Source organism: Nannospalax galili, unplaced genomic scaffold, assembly GCF_000622305.1.
Source record: "Nannospalax galili isolate Female #2095 unplaced genomic scaffold, S.galili_v1.0 scaffold589, whole genome shotgun sequence".
NCBI classification, from domain to species: domain Eukaryota; kingdom Metazoa; phylum Chordata; class Mammalia; order Rodentia; family Spalacidae; genus Nannospalax; species Nannospalax galili.
This window is the reverse complement of record NW_008360324.1, coordinates 2,340,525-2,363,791: the sequence shown is the minus strand read 5'-3', so window position 1 is coordinate 2,363,791 and position 23,267 is coordinate 2,340,525. Positions and strand designations below refer to the sequence as shown.

At 44.2% G+C, this 23,267-nt stretch overlaps 1 protein-coding gene and 1 non-coding gene across 7 annotated transcripts in view; both read left to right on the top strand.

Annotated features, from left to right (window-relative positions):
• Ncapd2 (non-SMC condensin I complex subunit D2) overlaps positions 1-23,267 on the top strand; it is a 30,162-nt gene that overhangs the window by 2,952 nt on the left and 3,943 nt on the right. For 4 of the 6 annotated variants that reach the window (XM_008825427.3, XM_029559806.1, XM_029559807.1 and 1 more), the window contains 23 exons: positions 3,397-3,472; positions 3,760-3,818; positions 4,290-4,471; positions 4,763-4,905; positions 8,652-8,779; positions 8,857-8,980; positions 9,157-9,304; positions 11,512-11,709; positions 12,938-13,072; positions 13,167-13,254; positions 13,344-13,524; positions 16,940-17,064; positions 17,345-17,569; positions 17,860-18,034; positions 18,282-18,366; positions 19,958-20,091; positions 20,398-20,530; positions 20,623-20,707; positions 20,782-20,970; positions 21,214-21,386; positions 22,357-22,468; positions 22,544-22,667; positions 22,749-22,904. In XM_008825427.3, the coding sequence (XP_008823649.1) occupies positions 3,397-3,472; positions 3,760-3,818; positions 4,290-4,471; positions 4,763-4,905; positions 8,652-8,779; positions 8,857-8,980; positions 9,157-9,304; positions 11,512-11,709; positions 12,938-13,072; positions 13,167-13,254; positions 13,344-13,524; positions 16,940-17,064; positions 17,345-17,569; positions 17,860-18,034; positions 18,282-18,366; positions 19,958-20,091; positions 20,398-20,530; positions 20,623-20,707; positions 20,782-20,970; positions 21,214-21,386; positions 22,357-22,468; positions 22,544-22,667; positions 22,749-22,904 (3,178 nt within the window). The remainder of the gene's footprint in view (positions 1-3,396; positions 3,473-3,759; positions 3,819-4,289; positions 4,472-4,762; positions 4,906-8,651; positions 8,780-8,856; positions 8,981-9,156; positions 9,305-11,511; positions 11,710-12,937; positions 13,073-13,166; positions 13,255-13,343; positions 13,525-16,939; positions 17,065-17,344; positions 17,570-17,859; positions 18,035-18,281; positions 18,367-19,957; positions 20,092-20,397; positions 20,531-20,622; positions 20,708-20,781; positions 20,971-21,213; positions 21,387-22,356; positions 22,469-22,543; positions 22,668-22,748; positions 22,905-23,267) is intronic. The other 2 variants (XM_029559809.1, XM_029559810.1) reach the window with 1 other exon arrangement.
• LOC115068836 lies at positions 3,886-4,213 on the top strand. Its single transcript, XR_003848183.1, has one exon. It is a non-coding gene; the product is annotated as a small nucleolar RNA U85 (small nucleolar RNA).

The following is a 23,267-nucleotide window of genomic DNA, read 5'->3' as shown; positions in this document are numbered from 1 at the left end:
CTCTGTGAGGGCAAGGAACATGTCTCTTCCCTGCTGGTTTCTTTCTAGTACTGTATGGAATTCATGAGACAAAATACACCCATTAGCAGTCTTTTCCCAGATTATGCAATAAACAGTACATAGTTACTCTTTCAGGGAAATTATTTTGGATTTTTACCCTTTCCATATGCCAAAGTACAGTCCTAGTAGACGAGTTCTAGGCAATGATAGCATTTGACTCTAGATCTTCTTTCCAAGATGTAATAATGGGTAAAAAACATTTCTGGCTGCAATATCATACAAAATATAGCCATTTGTCACTTAGCAGATGTGATACAGGGATATATTTTGAAATGCGTGTTGAATCGTTTTGTTATTTTGGGAACATCATAGATTCTGCTTTCTAAAACTTAGATGGTATAGCTTACTATACACTTAAGTTATATGGCGTATGTATATGCTATAGCCTGTTGCTCCAAGGGCTGTGACGGACAAGAGACTAAAGTACAAGAAAAGGGCTAAGGATGTAGCTCAGATGGTACGATGCTTGCTTCGTGTGCACAGAGTACTAGGTTTAATCCCCAGCAACAAATAAAACCAGATGTGGTGATGTATACCTGTAATCTCTGCGGGAGGATTGCTGTAAGTTCAAGGCCAGACTGGGCTACATAGGGAGTTCCAGGACAGCTGGGCTACAAGGAGACCTTGTCTCAAAAAGACCGAAAAAAAAAAGAGAGAGAGAGAGAGAGAGAAAAGGTATATGAGGCTGCTGTTAGAGTAACACAGTCTTAGATTTTATTATTTTATATGTATGAGTATGTTGCCTGAATGAATGTAAGTGCATCCATGTTGTGCAATTCCTGTGGAGTTCAGAAGAGGGTGTGGGATCCTCTGGAACTGGAGTTATAGACTGTTGTTAGTTGCCATGTGGGTGCTGGAAACTGAATCCAGGTCCTCTGCAAGAGCAGCCAGTGTTCTTAACCGTTGAACCATCTCTCCAGCCCAGAAAATTTCTTTTCTATACTCTAAAATAACAAGTAAAATTATAATAATTATATAAGCCAGTAATATAGTCCAGTAATATAGTTTTGATGTTTTTTGTTTTTGTTTTTGTTTTTTTGGTCTTTTTAGATAGGGCTTCCCTATAGCTCCAGCTGGCCTGGAACTCACTATATAGACCAGGCTGTCCTGGAACTCAGAGATCCACCTGCCTCTGCCTCCAAAATGCTGGGATTAAAGGCATGCACCACCATGCCTGGCTTAGTCCTTTATTTTCAAGAATTAATACACTGTGCATAACTGTATGTGCTGTAGTTTTATAGGATTTGTAAAGTGGCTTTGTTTACATAAGTATCAGCACAAACATGTAAAGCATGCATTGGTAAATGTAACAATGGCTACAACATCTAGGCGATAGCAATTTTTCAGCTCTATTGTACTCTTACAGGGACACCATATGTGGTCCTTCATTGACTAAAATGGTAGTATGTAGTATGTGATTGTATGTACAGTGCAGTTACTTACTAAAACCAATGAAGGACTAAAAATAACTTGTATGTTGCCAACAATACGCCATAATACCCCTGGACTTCTTAGAATTGGTTCACACTGTGTTGCTTTAGAGAGTTACACATAGAATAAAAACTCTGGAGCCAGGCTGCCTAGACTTGATTCCTGGCTCTGCCACTCTGATCCTAAACAAGTTACATAATTCTCTCTGTGCCTCGGTTTCCTCATCTATAAAGACGAGTCCAACAGCCTACTTCATTTATGATCACCGACAACAGGAAGGTTGGTTAGTTTAGCACCTGATCATGTGATTCCAGCCTATCTCGCATTGGAGATGGCAGCTCCATGCCATCATGGCCAGAAATGGGAAGAGGCATTTGTCTAGTGCTTGTTCTTAAAAACTTTTTTTCAGTTTTTCAAAGGTAAGGTCTCATGTAGCCCAGGCTGGCCTCAAACTCAATATGTAGCTAAGGATGATTGTAAACTCCTGATTTTCCTGCAATTAAATTAATAATAGGTCTGGAAATATGGCTCAGTGGCTAAGAGCATTGTCTGCTCTTGCAGAAAACTTGGGTTTAGTTCCCAGTACTCACATGGTGGCTAAAAACTGTCTGTAACTCCAGTGTCCGAGGATCCAACACCTTTATCTGGCCCCTATGGACATTGCACATATACCCCGCACTTACATACATGCAAGCAAAACACTCATAAATTAAAAAAAAAAAAGATTGATAGCAATAGAGTAAAAAACAGAATAAAAGGAAATTTACATGAGTCTATTCCAGTATAAGTAAGCCATTTAATAAAGAATAAGAACAGGAAAGAGACAGTCTGTCCTTTGAGGTGGGGGTAGAGCAGTGCTAGAGATCACACTTAGAGCCTTGTCCATGCTAGCAAATGATGTGTCACTGTGCTACATGCATCTTCAATTCAACTCATGCTTGCATAGGGTTCACATTAGTAAGTGTAGAAATAATCATGGAAATAGAAAAAGCAATTTAGCTAGACATGGTGGTGCATGCTTTTAATCCCAGCACTTGGGAGGCAGAGGTAGGCAAATCTCTGCGTTCAAAGCCAGCCTGGTCTACATAGTGAGTTCCAGGCCAGCTGGGGCTACAGAAGACTCTGTCTCAAAAAAGACCAAAAAAGAAAAAAAAAAAAAAATGTAGTAAACACCACACTAATTTGTGTCGGGCTTAACTTAGCAAAAAGGTGATGTGAAGGAAGATATTTATATAATTTCAAACATTTTCCACAGGATATTGTTATAGTTTAACAGGGTAATTATGTCATTAGTTAACATTGAACATCATGGAGGATACGTAAACCAAGATGGCCACTACATCACTGTGATTGCAAGACCATTATCATACATGCAGTCCTGAAATGTGGTAGGTGGTTGTGCAAAGGAGAAAAACTATGGTAGAGAATGTGGTAAACACTACCAAATAATCAAAGTTAAATTACGATCAGCAGTAAGACCATGCCATCATGTGCCTCTTTTTTCTATTTTTTTTTTTTTCTTTTTGCTGATTTGTTTTGTTTTTTTGAGACAGGGTCTCTATGGAGCCCAGAGTGGCCTGGAACTATTCATCCTCCTGCCTCAGCCTCATGAGTTGCTGGGATTATAGCCATGTGCCACCATATAGGCTCATCGTATATCTCTTAATAAGGTGGGTGAGAGGGACCCAAACTTCCCTCCTATGTTAGTTTTAAATTGAAGGACTTTCTACAAAATGACTGACTAGTACTCTCTAAAAGAAACATAAAGATCATGAAAAATAAAGATTGAAGAAGACTAAAGAGCTATGGTTTGTGGATTGTGGATGCACTGTGGATAGAATTTGGACAGACTTTACCATAAAGTTCCCAGTTTCCTCTGAAGTGAACAGCTTTTTCATTTTCTAGCATTTCAGGCTGCCTTCCGAACTCAGGGGCCCCTTGCGATGCTGGAACACTTTGATACTATCTATAGCATTTTACAGTAAGTAAAACACCCAGATGGTACTTTTAAAAGAACTGGTGGCTGTTTGCTCTGATACTGCATGTTAATCCTGAAATTCCAAATTATTATTATTCTAAAATTCACTGATAAATGGTTCTGGGTGCTGACATTTCTATAATGAGCATTAATCCAACCTGCTATCATATTTATTTGTTAGAGCAATTTCACGTGTTTTTTCTAATATTAGATTCTTCAGATTCAATCTGATCTGTTAGGATGGGCTCTGCAGGTTCCTGTCTCACCCCCACACTTTCTTTCCCTCATAGTCACTTTCGAAGTATAGATCCTGGCCTCAAGGAAGATACTCTGGAATTCCTGATAAAAGGTGTTTATGGGTCGGGGCAGGGGCTGGAAGGTGTTTGCTGTTGTGTATTATGTTAAGTGTTTCCTCAGCCACATGATGATATCAAGGCTGTTGTGATTCAGTTGGTTGGCTAAGTCTAGGGACCTTTGACTGTAATCAGGTCTGTAATCTTGGTGGGCAATACCGAGTTATGTGCGTTCACTGTAAGGGCGGACCAACAGGAACTTTCTCCTACTTTGGAACCACCTCACTTCCATAGGGGTGATTCTTCAGTTGTCAGAGAGAGAGAATTGAGGTAACTGAAATGAGAGTAGGAACAGGGCATATTCAAGGTACGAAGGTCAAGGGTCTCAAAGGACTTAGCTGTGTCATGACCACTGAGAGATGAAACATATATCTTTGGTAATCTGATGGCTGAAGTACTAAGTGTTTTGAAGTTGGGGAATACAGAAAAAGCGTGAATGAGACCAACTCCCAGATTCTCCCTCACAGTGGTATCGCGCCACTCCCAAGAGCTTCCAGCCATCCTGGATGATGCAACTTTGAGTGTATCAGACAGAAACGCCCATCTAAACGCCCTCAAAATGAACTGCTATGCCCTGATACGCCTCTTGGAATCCTTTGAGACTATGACCAGCCAGAAAAGCCTCATTGACCTGGACATGGGTGGGAAGGTAATTGGGAATTCCTGGCTCGCTTTACATAGGGAATGAGGGAGTTGATGGGAAAGAAGGGAATCCAGTGATTCTGGGGTGCTTACTGTCCTTGCTTAGGGTTTAGGAAGAAGTACTCAAGTATCGTAGCTCCTTCCCTGAAGGTAGTTCTTGTAACCTTCTAGATCTTATAACGTTTCTACGGTACCTTCTACCTTGTCTTGATACTGGTGTGGGTACACAGGCTAAAAGATCTTTGCCCTCTTTGTCTTTTTTTTCCCCCCTCCAAAATGTGTATATGATCACTTTTAGGGTAAGAAAGCCCGAACCAAAGCAACCCATGGCTTTGACTGGGAGGAAGAAAGACAGCCAGTTCTTCAGCTTTTAACACAGCTACTCCAGTTGGACATTCGTCACCTATGGAACCACTCAGTAATTGAGGAAGAATTTGTCAGGTGGGTGGTGAAGATGGCTGCAGATAATATTGAGCCATGGGGAAAGAGGGCTCTGTTTGTAGATACACCTTTTTGTCTTTTTTTATTTTATTTTATGTGTATGAGTATATTGCCTTCATGTAGATAAGTGCACCCGTGTCATGCAATGCCTGCGGAGAACAGAAGAGGCTGTCAGATCCCCCTGGAACTGAAGTTTACAGACAGTTGTTAGCTGTCATGTGGGTGCTGGGATTTGAACCTGGGTCTTCTTCAAGAACAGCCAGTGTTCTTAACCGTTGAATCATCTCTCCAGCCCCAGATATACCTTTTTAAAATACTTCATTTTGGGGCTGGAGAGATGGCTCAGTGGTTAAGAACACTGGTTGTTCTTGCAAAAGACCCAGGTTCAGGGAGCCAGGCGTGGTGGTGCACACCTGCAGTCCCAGCACTTGGAAGGCAGAGACAGGCGGATCCCTGTGAGTTCAAGGCCAGCCTGGTCTACATAGTGAGTTCCAGGACAGCTAGGGCTTACAGGGAGACCCTACTTCAAAAAGACCAAAAAAACTGTCCATAACTCCAGTTCCAGGGGATCTGATGGCCTCTTCTGTCCTCTGTGGGCATTGCATCACACGGGTACACTTACCTATATGCAGGCAATACACTCATACACATAAAATAACTTAAAAAAAACCACTTCGTTATTTGGGTCTATTTGTATTATGTAGATGTAATTAATTATAATGTGGATGTAATGGAGTGTTAGAAATTGTTAATTTCTCATCCTTAATGCCCACATATTCATGGAGATGTACTTACTAAGAATTCTCTAGGTGTGTGGTGGGCATCATTATAGGAAACAAAGGTTTTTTGCCCTCTGGGTTTATATTATAAAGGAGAAGATGATTTGGGTTGTTTGTTTGTTTAAGGTGGAACCTCAATATGTAGCCTAGACAGTCTTAAATTCACTACTGTAGTTCAGGCTCACTTAGAGCTCACAATCCTGGGGCTGGATAGATGGCTCAGCAGTTAAGAGCACAGACTGCTCTTGCAGAGGACCTGGGTTCGATTCCCAGCACCCACATACCAGCTATGAGCCATCCTTAACTCCATTTCTAGGGGATCCGACACCTTCTGACCTCCGCAGCACTGCATGGCACCTACATACATGCAGACAATATACTCATACACATAAAATAAAAATAATAAATCAAATACTTTTTTAAAAAGGCCAGGAATGATGGCACATCCCTTTAATCCCAGCACTCAGGGGGCAGAGGCAGGCAGATCTCTGTGAGTTCAAGGCCAACCTGGTCTACAAAGTGAGTTCCAGGGCCAGCTGGGCCTACAGAGAGACCCTGTCTCAAAGACCCCCCAAAAAAGAACTCATAATCTTGCCTAAATTTCCCAGATGCTGGAATTAATAGCCATGATACCAGGCTTAACAATTTTAAAAATAAGTATGTAGTATGTGTTCTGATATTATGGAGCAAAATGGGGGTGGGGATAGGAAGTTTGGTAGAAAGGGTTGTGATTTTTAAATCAACTGTTCTAGCAAGACCTCTTTGAAATGGCAACATTTTAGCCAAGATCCAGAGGAAGTTAATGAGAGATACAGAAGTATTTGAAGGCATAGCAAGAGCCAGGAAAAAACAGCAAGCACAGAGACGCTAAAAGGGAACGCACCCAGCAGCAGTGGGGTCTGAAGTGACAGTGGCTGAGAGGGTGAGTGAGTGGGCTGACAGGTTAGAGCAACGGTCAGGAACCAAACTGCAGGGCCTTGTAGGCCATCACGGTGCCTTTCGTATCTCTTCAGTGAGCTGGGGGCACTCTCAAGCAGGGTAGTGAGGTGATGGGACTTGTACTTCACAGGGTCATCCTGGCTGTGGGACTGAAATGGACTGGGGGTGGGGTAAGAGACTAGTTACCAGTGTCACTGTCTAAAGAGTGGCACTGGAGATGGGGAGGAGTGGTTGGATTTTGCTCCTTACGTTAGGGATTACACATCTGCAGACAGATTGGGTGTGAGGTATGACACCCAATGAGAGAGGGTACAGTCAATGGTGACACTCCTAGGGTCTTGGCTTGAGCATTGGGAAGAAAGGAATTGCTAGTAACTAATGGAGGGAGGCTAGGAGTATGTATTTGAAGATCAGAAGTTATACTTTGGACATACAGTTTGAGGTGCTTATTAGACATCTGAATAAAGGCATTAGATTTAACTGATGAATGAAAGACGTATGGGCTAGAGATTCACCTTTGGGAATATAATGGTATTTAAAGCCATGAAGACTGAATGAGGTAACTAAATCAGTAAATGTAATTAGAAGAGAAATCAAAGAACTATATTGTAAGGAGCTCCACGATTAAGAGAGTGAGATGAAGAGGAAGCAAAGACTTGAGAAGGGAGTCCATTGTCTTAGAAGCCGAATGTTTCAAGGAAAAAGTTAGGGGCTTGGTGGTACATGCCTATAATGCCAGCACTTGAGAGGCTGAGGTAGGATTGCCAGAAATTTGAGGCCAACTTGGGCTACATAGTGAACACCAGGCCAGCCAAAGCAAGACCTTGTCTCTAAATAGGTAAGTCAGTAGTGCTTGCCCTGTGGCCATGAGGACCCAAGTTCGATCCCCAGCACCTATATAAAAATCCAAACATGGTAGCACATGCTTAGAATCCCAGCACTACAGTGACAGAGATAGGTGGATCCCTGGGACTCACTGGCCAACCAGCCTAGCCTAATCAGTAAGCCCCAGGTTCCAGTAAGAAGCCCTGTCTCAATAAACTAGGAACACAGCCGGGCATGGTGGTTGCACACCTTTAATCCCAGCAGAGGCAGGCAGATCTTTGTGAGTTTGAGGCCAGCCTGGTCTACATAGCGAGTTCCAGGCCAGCTGGGCTACAGGGAGACCCTGTCTCAAATAAAAGTAAGACAGCTCCTGACAAATAAACCCGGAAGTTGACCTCTGGCCTCTACACATATCCACACAGAAACATACACATGTATGCACATATGTGCAGACAGACACACGCACAACAAAAACAAGGAAGGCAGGAAGTAAATGATCAGTTAGTTATGGCAGATGTAAATGAAAGGTCTGTTGAGTAAAGACTAAACCAACCATTGCATTTAATAATAAGAAATCTTTGATAACTTTGTCCTCAGTCTTTTTTGTTTTTGTTTTGTTTTTGAGACAGGGTCTCCCTATACTTGCTTTGTAGGACAGGCCGACCTCGATCGCACAGAGATCCACCTGCCTCTGCCTCCTCAGTGCTGGGATTAAAGGCATGCACCACCACACCCGCCTCTTTACCCTAGCTTTAAAAAATACTTTTTATTTTATGTGTATGAGTGTTTTGCCTATGTATATTTGAGTGCACCTGTGCCATGCAATGCCTGTAGAGGTCAGAAGAGGGCATTGGATCTGCTGGAACTGGAGTTACATGGACAGTTGTTGGGCATCATGTGGCTGCCAAGAACCAAACCATGGTCTTCTGCAAGAGCAGTCAGTGCTCTTAGCCATCTCTCCAGCCCCTGTCCTATCATTTTGATCATATATTCCCGTTCTTTGTTGGCATTCCTGGCTGAAACTTGCTAATCTTGAAGGAAAGAGCACCTTCTCATCAAAGCATTTTGATGTTGGAGATAATAGAATGAAAACATTGTAAGACCTTGACTTTGGGTGCAGCAGAAACAGATTGAGTGAAGTTGGAACTTCCTATATGACTTGACTCCAGACAGCTGGTTTCTTCCTTTCCATCTTTTTTTCAGTTTGGTTACTGGCTGTTGCTACCGCCTTCTGGAGAATCCCACCATTAGTCACCAGAAGAACCGCCCCACCAGGGAAGCCATAACACACCTGCTTGGGGTGGCTCTGACACGTTATAACCATATGCTGAGTAAGTTGTCCTTCCCTCCGCACAACTGCCTGCCCTGTCAGTTCACCTGCAACTCTTGACGTTCAGTGCTTCCACAGGCGCCACGGTGAAGATCATCCAGATGCTACAGCACTTTGAGCACCTGCCGTCTGTACTGGCAGCAGCTGTGAGTCTATGGGCAACGAATGATGGAATGAAGAGCATAGTGGGCGAGATCGTAAGGTGACTCTTCTTCCCAAAGTTCTTAAGTCTCGTTTTCCTTGGGGAAGGGATTAGAAAGGTTAGAATACTTTCTCCATGCCATGTTAGATTCCTTCAGACATCAGCTACCTGCCTTGTCTTCCCTTGCTGGGAACTGAATAAGTAAGCTGTCTTAGCATGTTTTCTTCCCTGTATAGAGAGATTGGACAGAAGTGTCCACAGGAGCTGAGTCGAGACACTGCTGGGGCAAAGGGGTTCGCAGCCTTTCTCACTGATCTTGCAGAACAAGTCCCAGCCATCCTGATGTCCAGCATGTGTATTTTGTTAGATCATCTGGATAGAGAGGTAGGTGGTCCACAGGGAATCAGATTTGTCTACCAAATTAAGTTCATTGTTGAAAAAGTGTTTCTTTGGTTTGTTTGGTTTTTCTTTGTTTCAGTGTGCTACAGATCAAACTCAGGGCCTTATACATGCAAAGCACATGGTCTAAAAGTTGAAAAAGCTGAAAAGACTTTTTGCTTTTTTGGTTTTTTTTTTTGGAGACAGCATCTTTTTATGTGGCCCTGGCTGGCCTGGAGCTCACAGGGATCCACCTGCCTCTGCTTCCTAATGCGGGGATTAAAGGTGTGCATCCATCACATCCAGCTTTTCTTTTTAAAATCGTACCTCCAGCTGGGGATATAGCTCAGTGGGTGGACTGCTTGCCAAGCATACATGGAGCCCCTATCACATGAAGACAAGTCTAAATTTATCACTGTGACAGTGCCTTCCTACAGAGATGCACATAAAGCTTACTAAATAAGGAGCCCTTTATGAATCTTATTTTAACATCACATGGGTTTCATCCAGTCCTGGTGAGGAGATAATAGTTCTACAGCTTGACTAGTGAGAGTGACTCAGCTTTGGGTGAGTCCCATCCATTCCTGAAGCTGAAGCCTCTTGCTCCCATCTGACTAACCTTGCCTGCTACAACAATGAGCTTATTAGATCAACCTCTGCAGTTTCTTGAATTCTCTCTTCCCTGGATGTTAACCTTGCCTCTTCCCAGACTGATATTGGGGGAAGTGACAGTCACAGATAGTCTATTCATTCGTCTAATTTACTTTAACTTCTTGTGTAAGACTATTCTCTAGCTCTTGGCCTAGCCAAAAATTAAAAATAAAAAATCCTAAGCTCTGTTCTCTAGCAGATGACATAACAGACTCCTTGGCACCCTAGGGCTGATTTCTGCTCTTCTGTGTAAAGGCTTGGAGAAGAAAGAGAATTGCTTAATTGTAAGGATCAAAAGCTTTGAGGCCTTGGATAAACAATAATAATGCTTTTCAAGTATGTGTTGAATAGATCTGATTCTTCTTTAAAGATTTATTTATTATTTTCTGTACATGAGTGTTTTGCCTGCATATATGTATGTGCATCATGTGTGTCCCTGGTACCCCAGAGTTACAGGTGGTTATGAGCTGTCTGATGTGGGTACTGGGAGCCAAACCCAGGTCCTCTGAAAGAGTAGCAAGTGCTCTTAACTGCTGAGTCAGCTTTCCAGCCCTGATTTTTTTTTTTTTTTAATTATATTTATTTGCCAGGTGTGGTAGCACACACCTTTAATCTCAGCACTTGGGAGGAAGAGGCAGGGAAATAGATATCTGTGAGTTCAAGACCAGCCTGATCTACATAGTGAGACCCTGTCTAAACAAAGCAAAACAAAACAAAGAACCATGTATTTGTTTTGCGTGTATGTATAATATGTATATGTATGTGGACATATGAATGCCACAGTGCACACAGAGGACAACTTGTGGGAGTTGGTTCTTTCCCTCCACATGTGGTTCTGGGGATTGATTCAGGTCATTCGAGTTGGTGGCAGTGACCTACCTGTTGAGCCCTCTTGCCAGCCCCAGATTTTATAATCAAGTATAAATTGAGCCTCCCTAATCCTAAGTCTGAAATGCTCCAAGTAGATACCACAAGAAGAAATTTTGACACTATGAAACTATTTTATGCACATAATTACTAAAAAATTATATAAGACCCGGGCGTGGTGGCACATGCCTTTAATCCCAGCACTGGGAGGCAGAGGCAAGTGATCTCTGTGACTTCGAGGCCAGCCTGGTCTACATAGTGAGTTCCAGGACAGCTGGGGCTACAGGGAGACCCTGTCTCAAAAAGACCAAAAAAAAAAAAAAAAAAATTATGTAAGAGTACCATCAGGTTATAAAGTATATTTAGAATTGGTACCCATTCCCAAGATATAGACAGAGAGAGAGAGACCAAATTCAAAACACGTTGTCCCAAGCATTTCCAATTAGGAATACTCAACCTTTGAAAGAATTAGTTTTTATCTATTAGTTTATTTTCTTTATTCCCCTCTACGTAAACAAATCTCCCTTGGACTTCAGCATTTTCTTGTGACACGGGGAATAAATACCCAGGCAGTTGACCAGAAAAGTCACAGCTTAGCACAAGCAATCTTAACATTAACTAAGGACAGAAGAGTTTAGGGAAAGGAACGTTTGGAGGTGCAGAGATTTGTCCCAATGTACTCTTGTCTCTCTTAGAATTACATGATGCGCAATGCTGTGCTGGCGGCCATGGCAGAGATGGTACTGCAGGTTCTGAATGGTGACCAACTGGAAGAAGCAGCCCGAGAAACCAGAGATCAGTTCTTAGATACTTTGCAAGCCCATGGCCATGATGTCAACTCCTTTGTTCGAAGCCGTGTTTTGCAGCTCTTTATTCGAATTGTCCAACAGAAGGTAAACACAAAAATATGTAATATTCCTTTCTACACTTGCCAAAATAAAGAGAATCTGAGCTTTGTGGCACATGCCTATAATCCCAGCACTTTCGAAGAGGAAGAAAACAGTACTTGAGATCAGCCTCATGTTTGAGGACAGCCTGGGCTATATGAGACTTTGTCTTAATTTTTTGTTGTTGTTTGTTTGTTTGTTTGTTTGAAGTGACACAGAGAATCTGGTATCTGCCCCAAAGAAGAGTCTAGATTTCAGATTCTTTTTTTTTTTAATATTTTATTTATTATTTTTATTTTATGTGTATGAGTGTATTGCCTACATGTATGTGAGCGTACCTGTGTCATGCAATGCTGAGGAGGTCAGAAGACAGCTTTGGATTCCCCTGGAATTAGAGTTAAGGACAGTTCATAGCTGCCATGTGGGTGCTGGGAATCGAACCCGGGTCCTCTGTAAGAGCAGTCAGTGCTCTTAACCACTGAGCCATCTCTCCAGCCCCTTTGGTCTTTTTTTTTAAGACAGGGTCTCCCTATAGCCCCAGCTGACTCACTCTGTAGAGCATGCCAGCCTTGAACTCACAGAGAGCCACCTGCTTCTGCCTCCCAAGTGCTGGGATCAAAGGCATGTGCCACCACGCCCAGTCTAGAGTTCAGATTCTTTTTTTTTTTTGTCTTTTTGAGACAGGGTCTCCCTATAACCCCAGCTGACCTGGAACTCACTTTGTAGACCAGGCTGGCCTTGAACTCACAGAGATCCACCTGCCTTTGCCTCCCAGGTGCTGGGATCAAAGACGAGTACCACCACACCACACCCAGTCTAGATTTCAGATTCTTATTACCAGCAATAAAAGTCTTCCTTTGCCAAGGACAAAAGTACCTGGCTCCATTTAAGAACAATAGTGTACCTTACCCACCACAAAGGGTGCTGCTTACATATTGTGTAGTCCTACGGAAAAGTTTCCTTAGAGTGAGTGGAAAGCTTGGACTCATAGGCATGTCTGTAACCTTTTGACATTGTCATCTACACAGCTGATGCTCAAGAACAGTATAATATGATGAGTTACCAAATAATACTGTTTATGGTTTTGTGTTGGGACACATACATGGCTATCTGTGACTGAATGTTTCCCACAGGCTGTAGTTGGACAATGCCTGATATAGTGTATTTCAGAATCATCTTGATCAGAATGGGTGGTACTAGATTTGAATTGATTTTTCTCCTTTTGCTCATTTAGGCTCTCCCCCTGACACGTTTCCAGGCAGTGGTAGACTTAGCAGTGGGCCGTCTGGCAGACAAGTCCGTGTTAGTATGTAAAAATGCCATTCAGCTGCTGGCCAGCTTTCTAGCCAATAATCCTTTTTCCTGCAAGGTAAGTCAACATAGTCCATGCAAAAAAGGAGTGAAACGGAAACAGGGATAAAATTATGTCACTTAGTGATGTGATACTCATCCTACCTTGACAGCTTAGTGATACTGACCTTGCTGGACCCCTGCAGAAGGAGATCCAGAAATTGCAAGAAATGAGAGCCCAGAGGCGAACTGCAGCTGCCTGTGAGTAGCCCTTGCCTAGGAGTCTGGCTGGCTTTCTCCCTATGGTCAGAAATTCCATGAAAGAGACTAAGCAAGACTCTCTCATTCAGCTGCAGTGCTAGACCCAGAGGAGGAGTGGGAAGCCATGCAGCCAGAATTGAAGTCTACCCTGCAGCAGCTTCTAAAGCATCCTCAGGAAGAAGAGGTGATGCCTCAGCAAATTGCTGAAACAGAGACTGCAGAAGAGGTGAAAGGGCACATCCGACAGCTGCTTGTCAAAGCCAGTTACAAGTATGTGAAGGAACGGTATTCTCCAATGATCTGTGTGAATTTAAGAGTCAGCCTTTGAGAAACTTAACAGTGTTTCCTTAAAGTGAATCATACCTAACTACATTGCCTCCAGAAGACAGTAGGTGTTTTCTCTATGGTAACAGTCTGCAGAGGCATATTCCACAACTGCCTTTCTACATGTATTAATGTTTTCAAAACTACTAGGCCAGCACTTGGGAGGCAGAGGCAGACAGATCTCCAAGAGATTTAAGGCCAGTCTGGTCTACATAGGAAGTTCTAGGACAGTTGAGGCTACAGAGAGACCCTGCCTCAAACAGACAGAAATCCCAGCACCAGGAAGGTGGAGCTAGAGGATCAGAAGTTCAAGGTCTTTTTGTTTTATGTGTATAAGTTTTGCCTACATGTATGTAAGTGCACCACATGTATGCATGCCCACAGAGGCCAGAAAGGGTGTCACATCCCCTGGAACTGGAGTCACAAATGGTTGTAAGCTGTCATGTGAGTGCTGGGAACCAAACAGCAGCCAGTGCTATTACCTGCTGAGACATCTCTCCAGCCCTCAAAATAGAAACCTTTTTTTAAAACTAAATGCCCCAGCATAGACATGGGGAAGTGAGTGAGAAACCCCAGCTCTTCCTGAGGAATTATTGGCAACACATGGCTTTTGGGAGGGGATGAGTAAGTCTCATCTAAGGGTGAGACTCTTGGTAGCTTGACCAGGCTCCAGTGGATGAACCCATACCAAAGGGCGACTGGGGACATAAACCTGACTATAGGCCTTAATACACACACACACACACACACGAGTACAGGAAATTGGGTGAAAGGTAAGGGGTGCAGATAGGGGAGGGGATAGAAACATGATCAAAATATATTGTATGAAATTCGCAAAAAAATTCATTTAAAAAAAAAGAAGAAAGCTATATAAAGTGCGGGTAGTTTGCCCTCTTAGCTCCCCTGTGCCTTTTTACTCTTTATTTTACTGAAGCATAGAGACTATAGTTTCATAACTGTTCTTTTTCTCTACAAGTATACTACTTTCTCCCATCAGTTAGGTTTCTTTTCATGTTAAAGATGTCTCCCCCTTCAGAAATTCTTGGTAACAGATGCCAGGTTACATTGCTAATAACTGACGTCCGTGTAACAGTCATCAGCTTTCTCTTTCTATTCAAGTTTGATTTTTATGATCTTTCTACAACTTTTGGGGTAGCTAATATTATCAGACTATCTCCCACTTTGCAAATAAGGAAACAGAGGTCAAATTAGTTGACTTGGCCATCATACCCAGCTAATTATCAGAGCTGAGCCTCGCTCTTCAGATTTCAAATCTAGAGCTGTTTTACTTCAAATTAAATTTAAGCATTTCAGAACAAAACTTAAAAAAAACTCCTAATGCTGCCTCTGTTTCCCACATACTAGGACTACAGGCATGGACCACCACACCCAGTGTAGAATAAAGCTTCTTAGGTGACTTCTGTGTGATCTGTGTGCATGTGTGTATCCATGCACGTGGAGGCCAGAGGTCACCCTCAGGTGTCATTCCTCAAGAGCCATCCACCTTGTTTTTTGAGACAGGGTCTCTCATTGGCCTGGAGCTCACTACTTTAGCTAAGCTAGCCAGCCAGCAAGTCCCAGAGATCCAGTGCTAGGATTATAAGCACATACCACCATGCCCAGCTTATGTGTGTGTTTAAGAACACTGCATTAATGTTTATTTCTAATTACAAAAAAAAACACAAAACATTGGTCCTTTATTTGTACAAAAATACCTGAAAGTTTAAAATTAGGTTTACCAGCCAAAGAGCTATGCACAGGACGAAGCAAAGCACGTGGAGAAGGCCTGCATCCTCTGGAAATGTTTGTACTTACACATCAGGCCATTTTTCCTGTCATTGCATTTTGCACTTTGACATCACAGATATACAGTGAGCTAAACACACTCCCAGATGGCAGTTATCAGACAGGTGTTTAAGTGTGGCATGTCTGGCTTTTTGACACACGTGTTAAGAAGCTCCCCTCTCCCCTTTTTTTTTGTGGTTGCTGGAGATAGAACTCAGGAACCTGCATGTGCCAAGCATATGCTCTGCCACTGAACTACAGCTCCCTGCAGTGCCCACAATTTTTATGACTGCATAGACTCCATTGTGGGGCAGCAGCATGGTGGCACATGTTTGTAATCCAAGAACTTCAGAATCTAAGGCAGGAGGATTGGGAGTTGAAGGCCAGCCTAGGATACATAGTGAGTTCAGGGCCAGCCTGGCTACATTATAAAACCCACACTCAAAAAAAGAAAAAAGAGCCGGGCGTGGTGGGGCATGCCTTTAATCCCAGCACTTGGGAGGCAGAGACAGGTAGAGGATCTTTGTGAGTTCCAGGCCAGCCTGGTCTACATAGAGAGTTCCAGGCTAGCTGGGTCTACAGGGAGACCCTGTCTCAAAAAGATTTTTTTTTAAAGTTGAGTTCTCCTGTCTGGAGAGATGGCTCAGTGGTTAATAGCACTGGCTGCTCTTCCAGAGGACCCAGGTTCAATTCCTAGCACCCATATGGCGGCTAACAACTATATGTAACTCCAGCTCCAGGGGATCTGACGCCCTCTTCTGACCACCATAGGCACTGCGTGACATAGGTACACTTACTTATATGCATGTATGTAATACACTCATACACATAAAATAAAAACAATAAAAAAAGAAGTGAGTTCTCCATTTCTACCATGTGGGTTCTGAAGATTTAACACAGGTCATCTTGCCAGCCCCAGGTTTGTGTTTTGAAAAGCTTTAGTCAAATTCTCTGAAGATTACAGTAAAGACTGGGTAATGCTCAGCTGTTGTTTATGTGTTTTGTCTGTATGTAAGTAGGTACACCATGTGCATACAGTGCCCACACAGGCCAAAAGAGGGCATCAGATCCCCTGGAACTGGAGTTACAGGTTAGCCACCATATAGGTGCTGGGAACTAAACCTGGGTCCTCTGCAAGAGCAGCCAGTGCTTTTACCTTTGAGCCATCTCTTCTGCCTAATGTTCAACTCTTTTAGTTATTTTAATTAAAATAATTATTTTAATTATTTTCATTTTATCAGTATTTTGCCTGCATGTATGTAAGTGCACAACATGCATGTAATACCCACAGAAGCCAGAAGAGGGTGTCAGGTCCCCTGGAACTGAAGTTAAAGATGGTTATTAGCAGCCATGTAGGTACTGGGAACTGAACCCAGGTCCTCTGGAAGAACAGCAAGTGTTATTAACTGCTGAGCCATCTCTCCAGTCCCAGTGCTCAACTCTTTAAGCATGAAACACTCTCCTTTTCTTGGAGTACGGTTCTAGGGGCTAGGTGGAGTCATGAGGTAGGCTCCCTCATAAAAGGCTGCAGTGACACTCTGGATGCTGACTTGGTGACAGGCTGGTACTCTTTCAGGCAGGCTATCATTCTCACCCAGGAAGCCACAAGCCACTTCCAGGAGTCTGAACCCTTCAGTCACACAGACCCAGGAGAGTCAGAGGAGATCAGGTTCCTGAATCTCTTGGGAATTATCTTCAAAGGTAATACTTTCCCTTCATTCAGCAAGCAAACCATCTGGCTGAAAGGCAAGAGGGGAGTTGGTATAGCTTCTGCTCTGGAATGGGAGCAGCCCAATCACAGGGTGCCTGTCCAAACTACAGAGTTCTATAGGAAGCTTTTTTGACAAGTGAACCAAAGTATTTTTTAATAGATTCTAATCCCATACCCTCAAATTGTGAAAAGAATAGCCTGGGATACTCATAGCCACTGGACTTCCTCAGGATCATTGAACAAACTAGCCTCTACTTCTCTAATTCCTAGGCCCTGCAGCTTCCACACAGGGCTCTCATGGGAACATGGTCCCAGGACAGACTGACAGGAAAGACACTCCCAGTGTGTCTGAGCCTGAGGGGTCTTGCAGGAATGATGAGCTGGTGAAACAGGAGATGCTGGTGCAGTATCTACAGGATGCCTATAGCTTCTCCCAGAAGATTTCAGAGGCCATTGGCATCATCAGCAAGATGATGTATGAAAACACAACTACAGGTAGGCCAGGGTCCCATTCAGTGAGGGCTGCTCTTAGGGCTGGAAAACACAGCCCTGCCCACATTTTATTGATGCCTGCTCCTTTAAAAGGCAGGGATTCTTTCCCTCTGCTTTTTACAGCTTACCTACTTTGGAACATGTAGTGTTATGTGACAAGGCATTAGAGGAGGAATCATTCTCAAAGACAATGAAAAAGGCTTCTACTACATGTTGCTGTGTTAACAAGGGTTCTATCTTTAGGTATTGGGATGTTTGTCAAGTAGATGGGTGACATTTGTATCTGTCCCCAGTGGTGCAGGAGGTGATTGAATTCTTTGTGATGGTATTCCAATTTGGGGTACCCCAGGCCCTGTTTGGGGTACGCCGCATGCTGCCTCTCATCTGGTCCAAGGAGCCTGGTGTCCGGGAAGCTGTGCTTAATGCGTACCGCCAACTCTACCTCAACCCTAAAGGAGACTCAGCCAGGTATGTGGAGTCCTTTGTCTTTGTTGACTTCTCTGAGGTTAGCTTCTCACAGGATTTTCTAGTCTCTTGGAGGAAGAAGGTATTCTACGGGACTTCTGAACTTGTGGGTAGGTCTTTGACAGGGCTCGGGGTGGATTTCCACTGGCGCCTATCCTAAGCAGTTATTTAACCTATACCCCTAATAACCTGTTTACCTAGTTCAACTTCCCTGTCTTTTAATGACCACTGATCTCTACTCTTCCCACAGAGCCAAGGCCCAGGCTTTGATTCAGAACCTCTCTTTGTTGTTAGTGGATTCCTCAGTTGGGACCATCCAGTGTCTTGAGGAAATTGTAAGTCTTCTACATTGACCTCTCTGTTCATTCAACAGTTGTAATTAATGGGTGCAGAGATCTACTCAACCCCACAAAGAGTATAAGAATATTTGCTGTCCTGGTGCTGGAAGAGATGGCTCAGCAGTTAAGAGCACTGACTGCTCCTGCAGAGGACCTGGGTTCAATTCCTAGCACCCACATGGTGGCTAACAACCATCCATAACGCTAGTCGTCATCTTCTTCTGACCTCCTCAGGCATTGCATGAGTGCACTTAGACACATGCAGGCAAGACACTCTTACACATAAAAAATAAAAAAGAATATTTGCTTGTTTTATTGTTTTCTAGTTTACTTAAATGAGGCAGTTGTCTCATAATGTAGTTCAGGCTGGCCTCAAACTCACTATCCTCCTGCCTTAGCCTCTCCTCAGTGTTGGGCCACGAAGCCCAGCTCACATTCCTAATTTTAAAGGAATTAGTAGTTTGTTTATACTCAAAAACATTATTAGAAAAATGCAGCAGGTGGATAACTGATCAGTAGAATAAGTGGCACATAACAATAGCAGTAATAACCCTAACATACATTGTTTATGCATGCTGGACACCATACTTAGTACTTCACCCACACTGCTCCATCTGGTCCTCGGCAACTCTGTGGGGTAGTTCTTTCTGCATTTAGAATGAGAAGTCTGTGAGGCTCAGGAAGAGGTACAGGAATGTAAGAGCTTCAGAAAACATACTCAACTTTTGTGCTGTAATGGGGATCACAGAGCCACTTAAGGTAGACCAGTCAAGGACTTGCTTCTTGAAGGTGGTAGAATTAAACATGGATCGTGAAAATAGGTAGGATTTAGAAAGAGAGGAGAGAATTTCTAACAAAAACAAAGAAAGCATACCCCAGCTTTGGACCGAGGAAGTTTGCATTCTGAATCAAAACTGTTATCTGCACAAGATAACCAAGTTGAGATTATAGACCAAAACTAAATTGTGAAGGTCCCTGAATGCTCTCAAGAGTCTAAGACTTTAACATCATTAGCCAGGGACCCTGGCGTTTTCAATGAAGATTATCTTTTGGAGCATCTGCATTGTAGGAATCAGGGGAGGTGATTCTGACTGCTGGAAGCAAGCCTCCTGCCTGCTGTTTTTGTTCCTTGCTAGGGAAAAGCAAGGACCTGATGGCAGCAACTGACCTGGTATGTCCCGGCCTGGCTGCTATTCAGGAACCGCTACAGCAAACAGAGAGGAGCTAGAAATATATGCTGGGGGACTGACCCGCTGTAGCATGCAAGCCAACCGGAGAAGAGTTAGGGACAGGGTAGAAGACCTACAAGAGGCTCCTGTAGGTATGCAGTGATGAGAAGAGAAAGTCAGGCCTGGAGAAGTAGCCATAGGATTGCACTTACTGGACAAAGTGAAGGAAAGACAGGATTACATGGCTGATTCATAAATTAGATGATGAAAGCAGAGAATGGAGTGAGTGGTACCTCCCCACACACCTACTTTACACTTGAGCCCCTTCCTTTGCCTTCCAGGTTCTCTGTGTTGTCTTCAGATAAGCAAACCAAGGGAACTGTTTGGACCTGAATTCTTTTTCTTCTTCCTCTCCTCAGCTTTGTGAGTTTGTGCAAAAGAATGAGTTGAAACCAGCAGTGACCCAACTGCTATGGGAACAGGCCACAGAAAAGGTCCCCTGCTCTCCTCTGGAGCGCTGTTCCTCTGTCATGCTTCTTGGCATGATGGCACGGTGAGGCTCAGATCCAGCAGGCTGTAGGGTGGGAGAGGAAAGGAAGGCCTGATGAGGCTTTTCCTTCAGCAGTAGCCATCGACCCAACTGAGCTTTCCTGGGGTTGGCTACATGAACAACGGCCTTCCTGCCTAGTGCAAACAGTCACTAGCACCAGGGGACCCAGGAGCTGGCCCTGGGTCAGAGCCTTTCTGCAGTGCTTTGGGGTTCAAGAAACACATGACGAGTGCTGGTGCTACCTGTACTGTGTTGTCTCCCACAGAATCCTGCCCAGGGCTGCCTTTGACTCTGGTTTTCTTTCCCTAGAGGAAAACCAGAAATTGTAGGAAGCAACTTAGACACACTAGTGAGTGTAGGGCTGGCTGAGAAGTTTCCACAGGATTACAGGCTGGCCCAGCAGGTGTGCCTTGCTATTGCCAATATCTCGGACAGGAGGAAGGTATGTAATGTGGTGTCTATGGCCCAGCTAAAGACAGTGGAGAACCTCCTGTCCGTCCTTCACCCCCCAACACTGTGTTTTGTTCTCCTCAGCCTTCTTTGGGCAAACGTCACCCTCCCTTCCGGCTGCCTCAGGAACACAGGTTGTTTGAGCGACTTCGAGAGATGGTCATAAAAGGTGAGCTATTCTAAAGGGCCTTGAGGAGGTCTGGCTGGGCCCTTTACAGTGATCAACTTCTCCCTTCTCTGTAGGCTTTGCACATCCAGATCCCCTCTGGATCCCATTCAAAGAGGTGGCAGTGGCCCTCACCTACCAACTGGCAGAGGGCCCTGAGGTGATCTGTGCCCAGATGTTACAAGGCTGTGCAAAGCAAGCCCTGGAGAAGCTTGAGGAGAAGAGCACCACCCAAGAGGAGAAGGGTGCCACCCAGGAGGACCCCAGTAAGTGGGCAGAGAGGCTTGATGGACCAGGACTAGAGTGGGCAGTCAGCTTCTGCTGTGTTCCCTAAAGGCCCAGGAACCACTGCCACCAGAACTTCCTACTTCCCCTCAGCCCACACAGTCTCATTTTCGTTTAGGTTGATGTTGGGCCAGTTACTGCCACCATCCTTCCACCCCATCTCCCTAGTTCTACTTTGAGTAGCTCATCAATAAAGGGACTGTGTCTTTTCTCCTCTTCTTCAGAAGAGACTGTCCCAATGCTCCCCACATTTCTGCTGATGAACCTGCTCTCACTGGCTGGGGATGTGGCCCTGCAGCAACTGGTACATTTAGAACAAGCAGTGAGTGGAGAGCTGGGTCGGCGGCGAGTTCTTCGGGAAGAACAGGAGCACAAGACCAAGGACCCCAAGGAGAAGGTGAATGGAGTGGCTAGGTGTTTGGTTAGTGCCCCAAGCATGTCCCGGATTTCCATGACCCCAGGTCAGGACGTTTCCTTCTGAGCTCTGCTTCTCCACTAGTACATGAAGAACCTGCCTCTTTGTTGCTACCTAGGAAGATTTAGTGTCAACAAAGATGGAACAGTCTGTCTATGCTCACCCAGGATGGGGCTTTAGGTAAATACGGTTATATTCCTTAGCCTAAGATCTAGATCCATCTGAGGCATTATGTGCTTGAACATCCACATAGCACACCCCTCTTCCCCATCAGCCTTTGTTACTGGCCTGTCACCTGACAGGACCGTGGGGTCCTCTCTACTAGAGGCATTTATCTTGTACACAAATAGGACACAGAGCCTTGTTAGCAGTGGCATAAAGTCTAACCTTTGTGACCTTGAACCATTGTCTGACATGATCCATATATTTACCACATTCATTATGTCTTCTGAGGATGAATTAAGAGGTGTAGAAAACCTTGCCTTGGCAACTTAGATAAAAAAGACAGAGGCGATCTAGTTGTATTCTTTCTCTTTACAGACATATTTGACAGTTCTTTGAATGGTTTTATAGACTGCATCTATCCTTAGATCTAGTCATGCAAAATAAAGTATTAGGCTAGATTCAAAAGTGATGCCTTGGGTCTGTCCTGGTGCACACCTTTAGTTCCAGCACCCGAGACAGATCGAGACCAGTCTGGTCTACATAGTGAGCTCCACGCCAGCTATAGTTCCAGGGCCTATAGGGAGAACCTGTCTCAAAAAATAAAGATGCCTTGAGCCAGACATAGTGGTACATGCCTATAACCCCAGACCACTTGGGAGGTAGGAGCAGGAATATCAGATCAAAGCCAGCTTCAGCTATGTTGCAAGTTTGAAGCCAGCCGAAGAGTGTGTTTCAGAAAAAGGAGCGGGGGGTGATCACCTATGATCCCTGGCTTCTTTCCCTTCAGAATACAAGCTCTGACACAGCTATGGAGGAAGAGTTGGGGCTGGTCGGGGCCACTGCTGATGATACGGAGGCAGAACTAATCCGTGGCATCTGTGAGATGGAACTGTTGGAGGGTAAGAAAAATTGCTATGTGACATTTTCCCCAATTGATAACAACTTATCTCAAACTAGAGCTATTCTTCCAATAGGCAAACAGGTACTGGCAGCCTTTGTTCCACTTCTGCTTAAAGTCTGCAACAGCCCTGGCCTATATAGCAACCCAGATCTCTCTGCAGCTGCTTCACTCGCCCTTGGCAAGTTCTGCATGGTCAGGTAGGCCAAGTAGGTACCATCTCAAGGAGGATGAGATGATAGAGCTCCCCTGCTTCCCTGATGTTCCTTTCTTTGCCCCAGCTCCCCTTTCTGTGACTCCCAGCTTCGTCTTCTATTCACCATGCTGGAAAAGTCTTCACTCCCCACTGTCCGGTCTAATCTCATGGTTGCCACTGGGGATCTGGCCATCCGCTTCCCCAACCTGGTGGATCCCTGGACACCTCATCTATATGCCCGGTAAGAGATCCCTCAGCACTATAGACCAGCTGAGAGCTCTGCTCTGGAGTCTGCTAGGCAGTGTGGGTCACAAGACTATTCCCCTGGCCTGTAGCCTTGCCTTCAGTATCTACTGGATACTAGCCCTGTATAGACAGACCCCTGGTTAAATGGACTGTGGGAATTGAAGCTGCCTTTTTTTAATTTTTTTATTTTTATTTTATGGGTATGAGTGTTATGCCTGCATGTAGGCAGGTGCACCCTTTGTCATGCAATGCCCACAGAAGACAGAAGAGGCTGTCAGATCCCTTGGAACTGGAGTTATGGACAGTTGTTAGCTGCCATGTGGGTGCTGGGATTCGAACCCGAGTCTTCTGCAAGAAC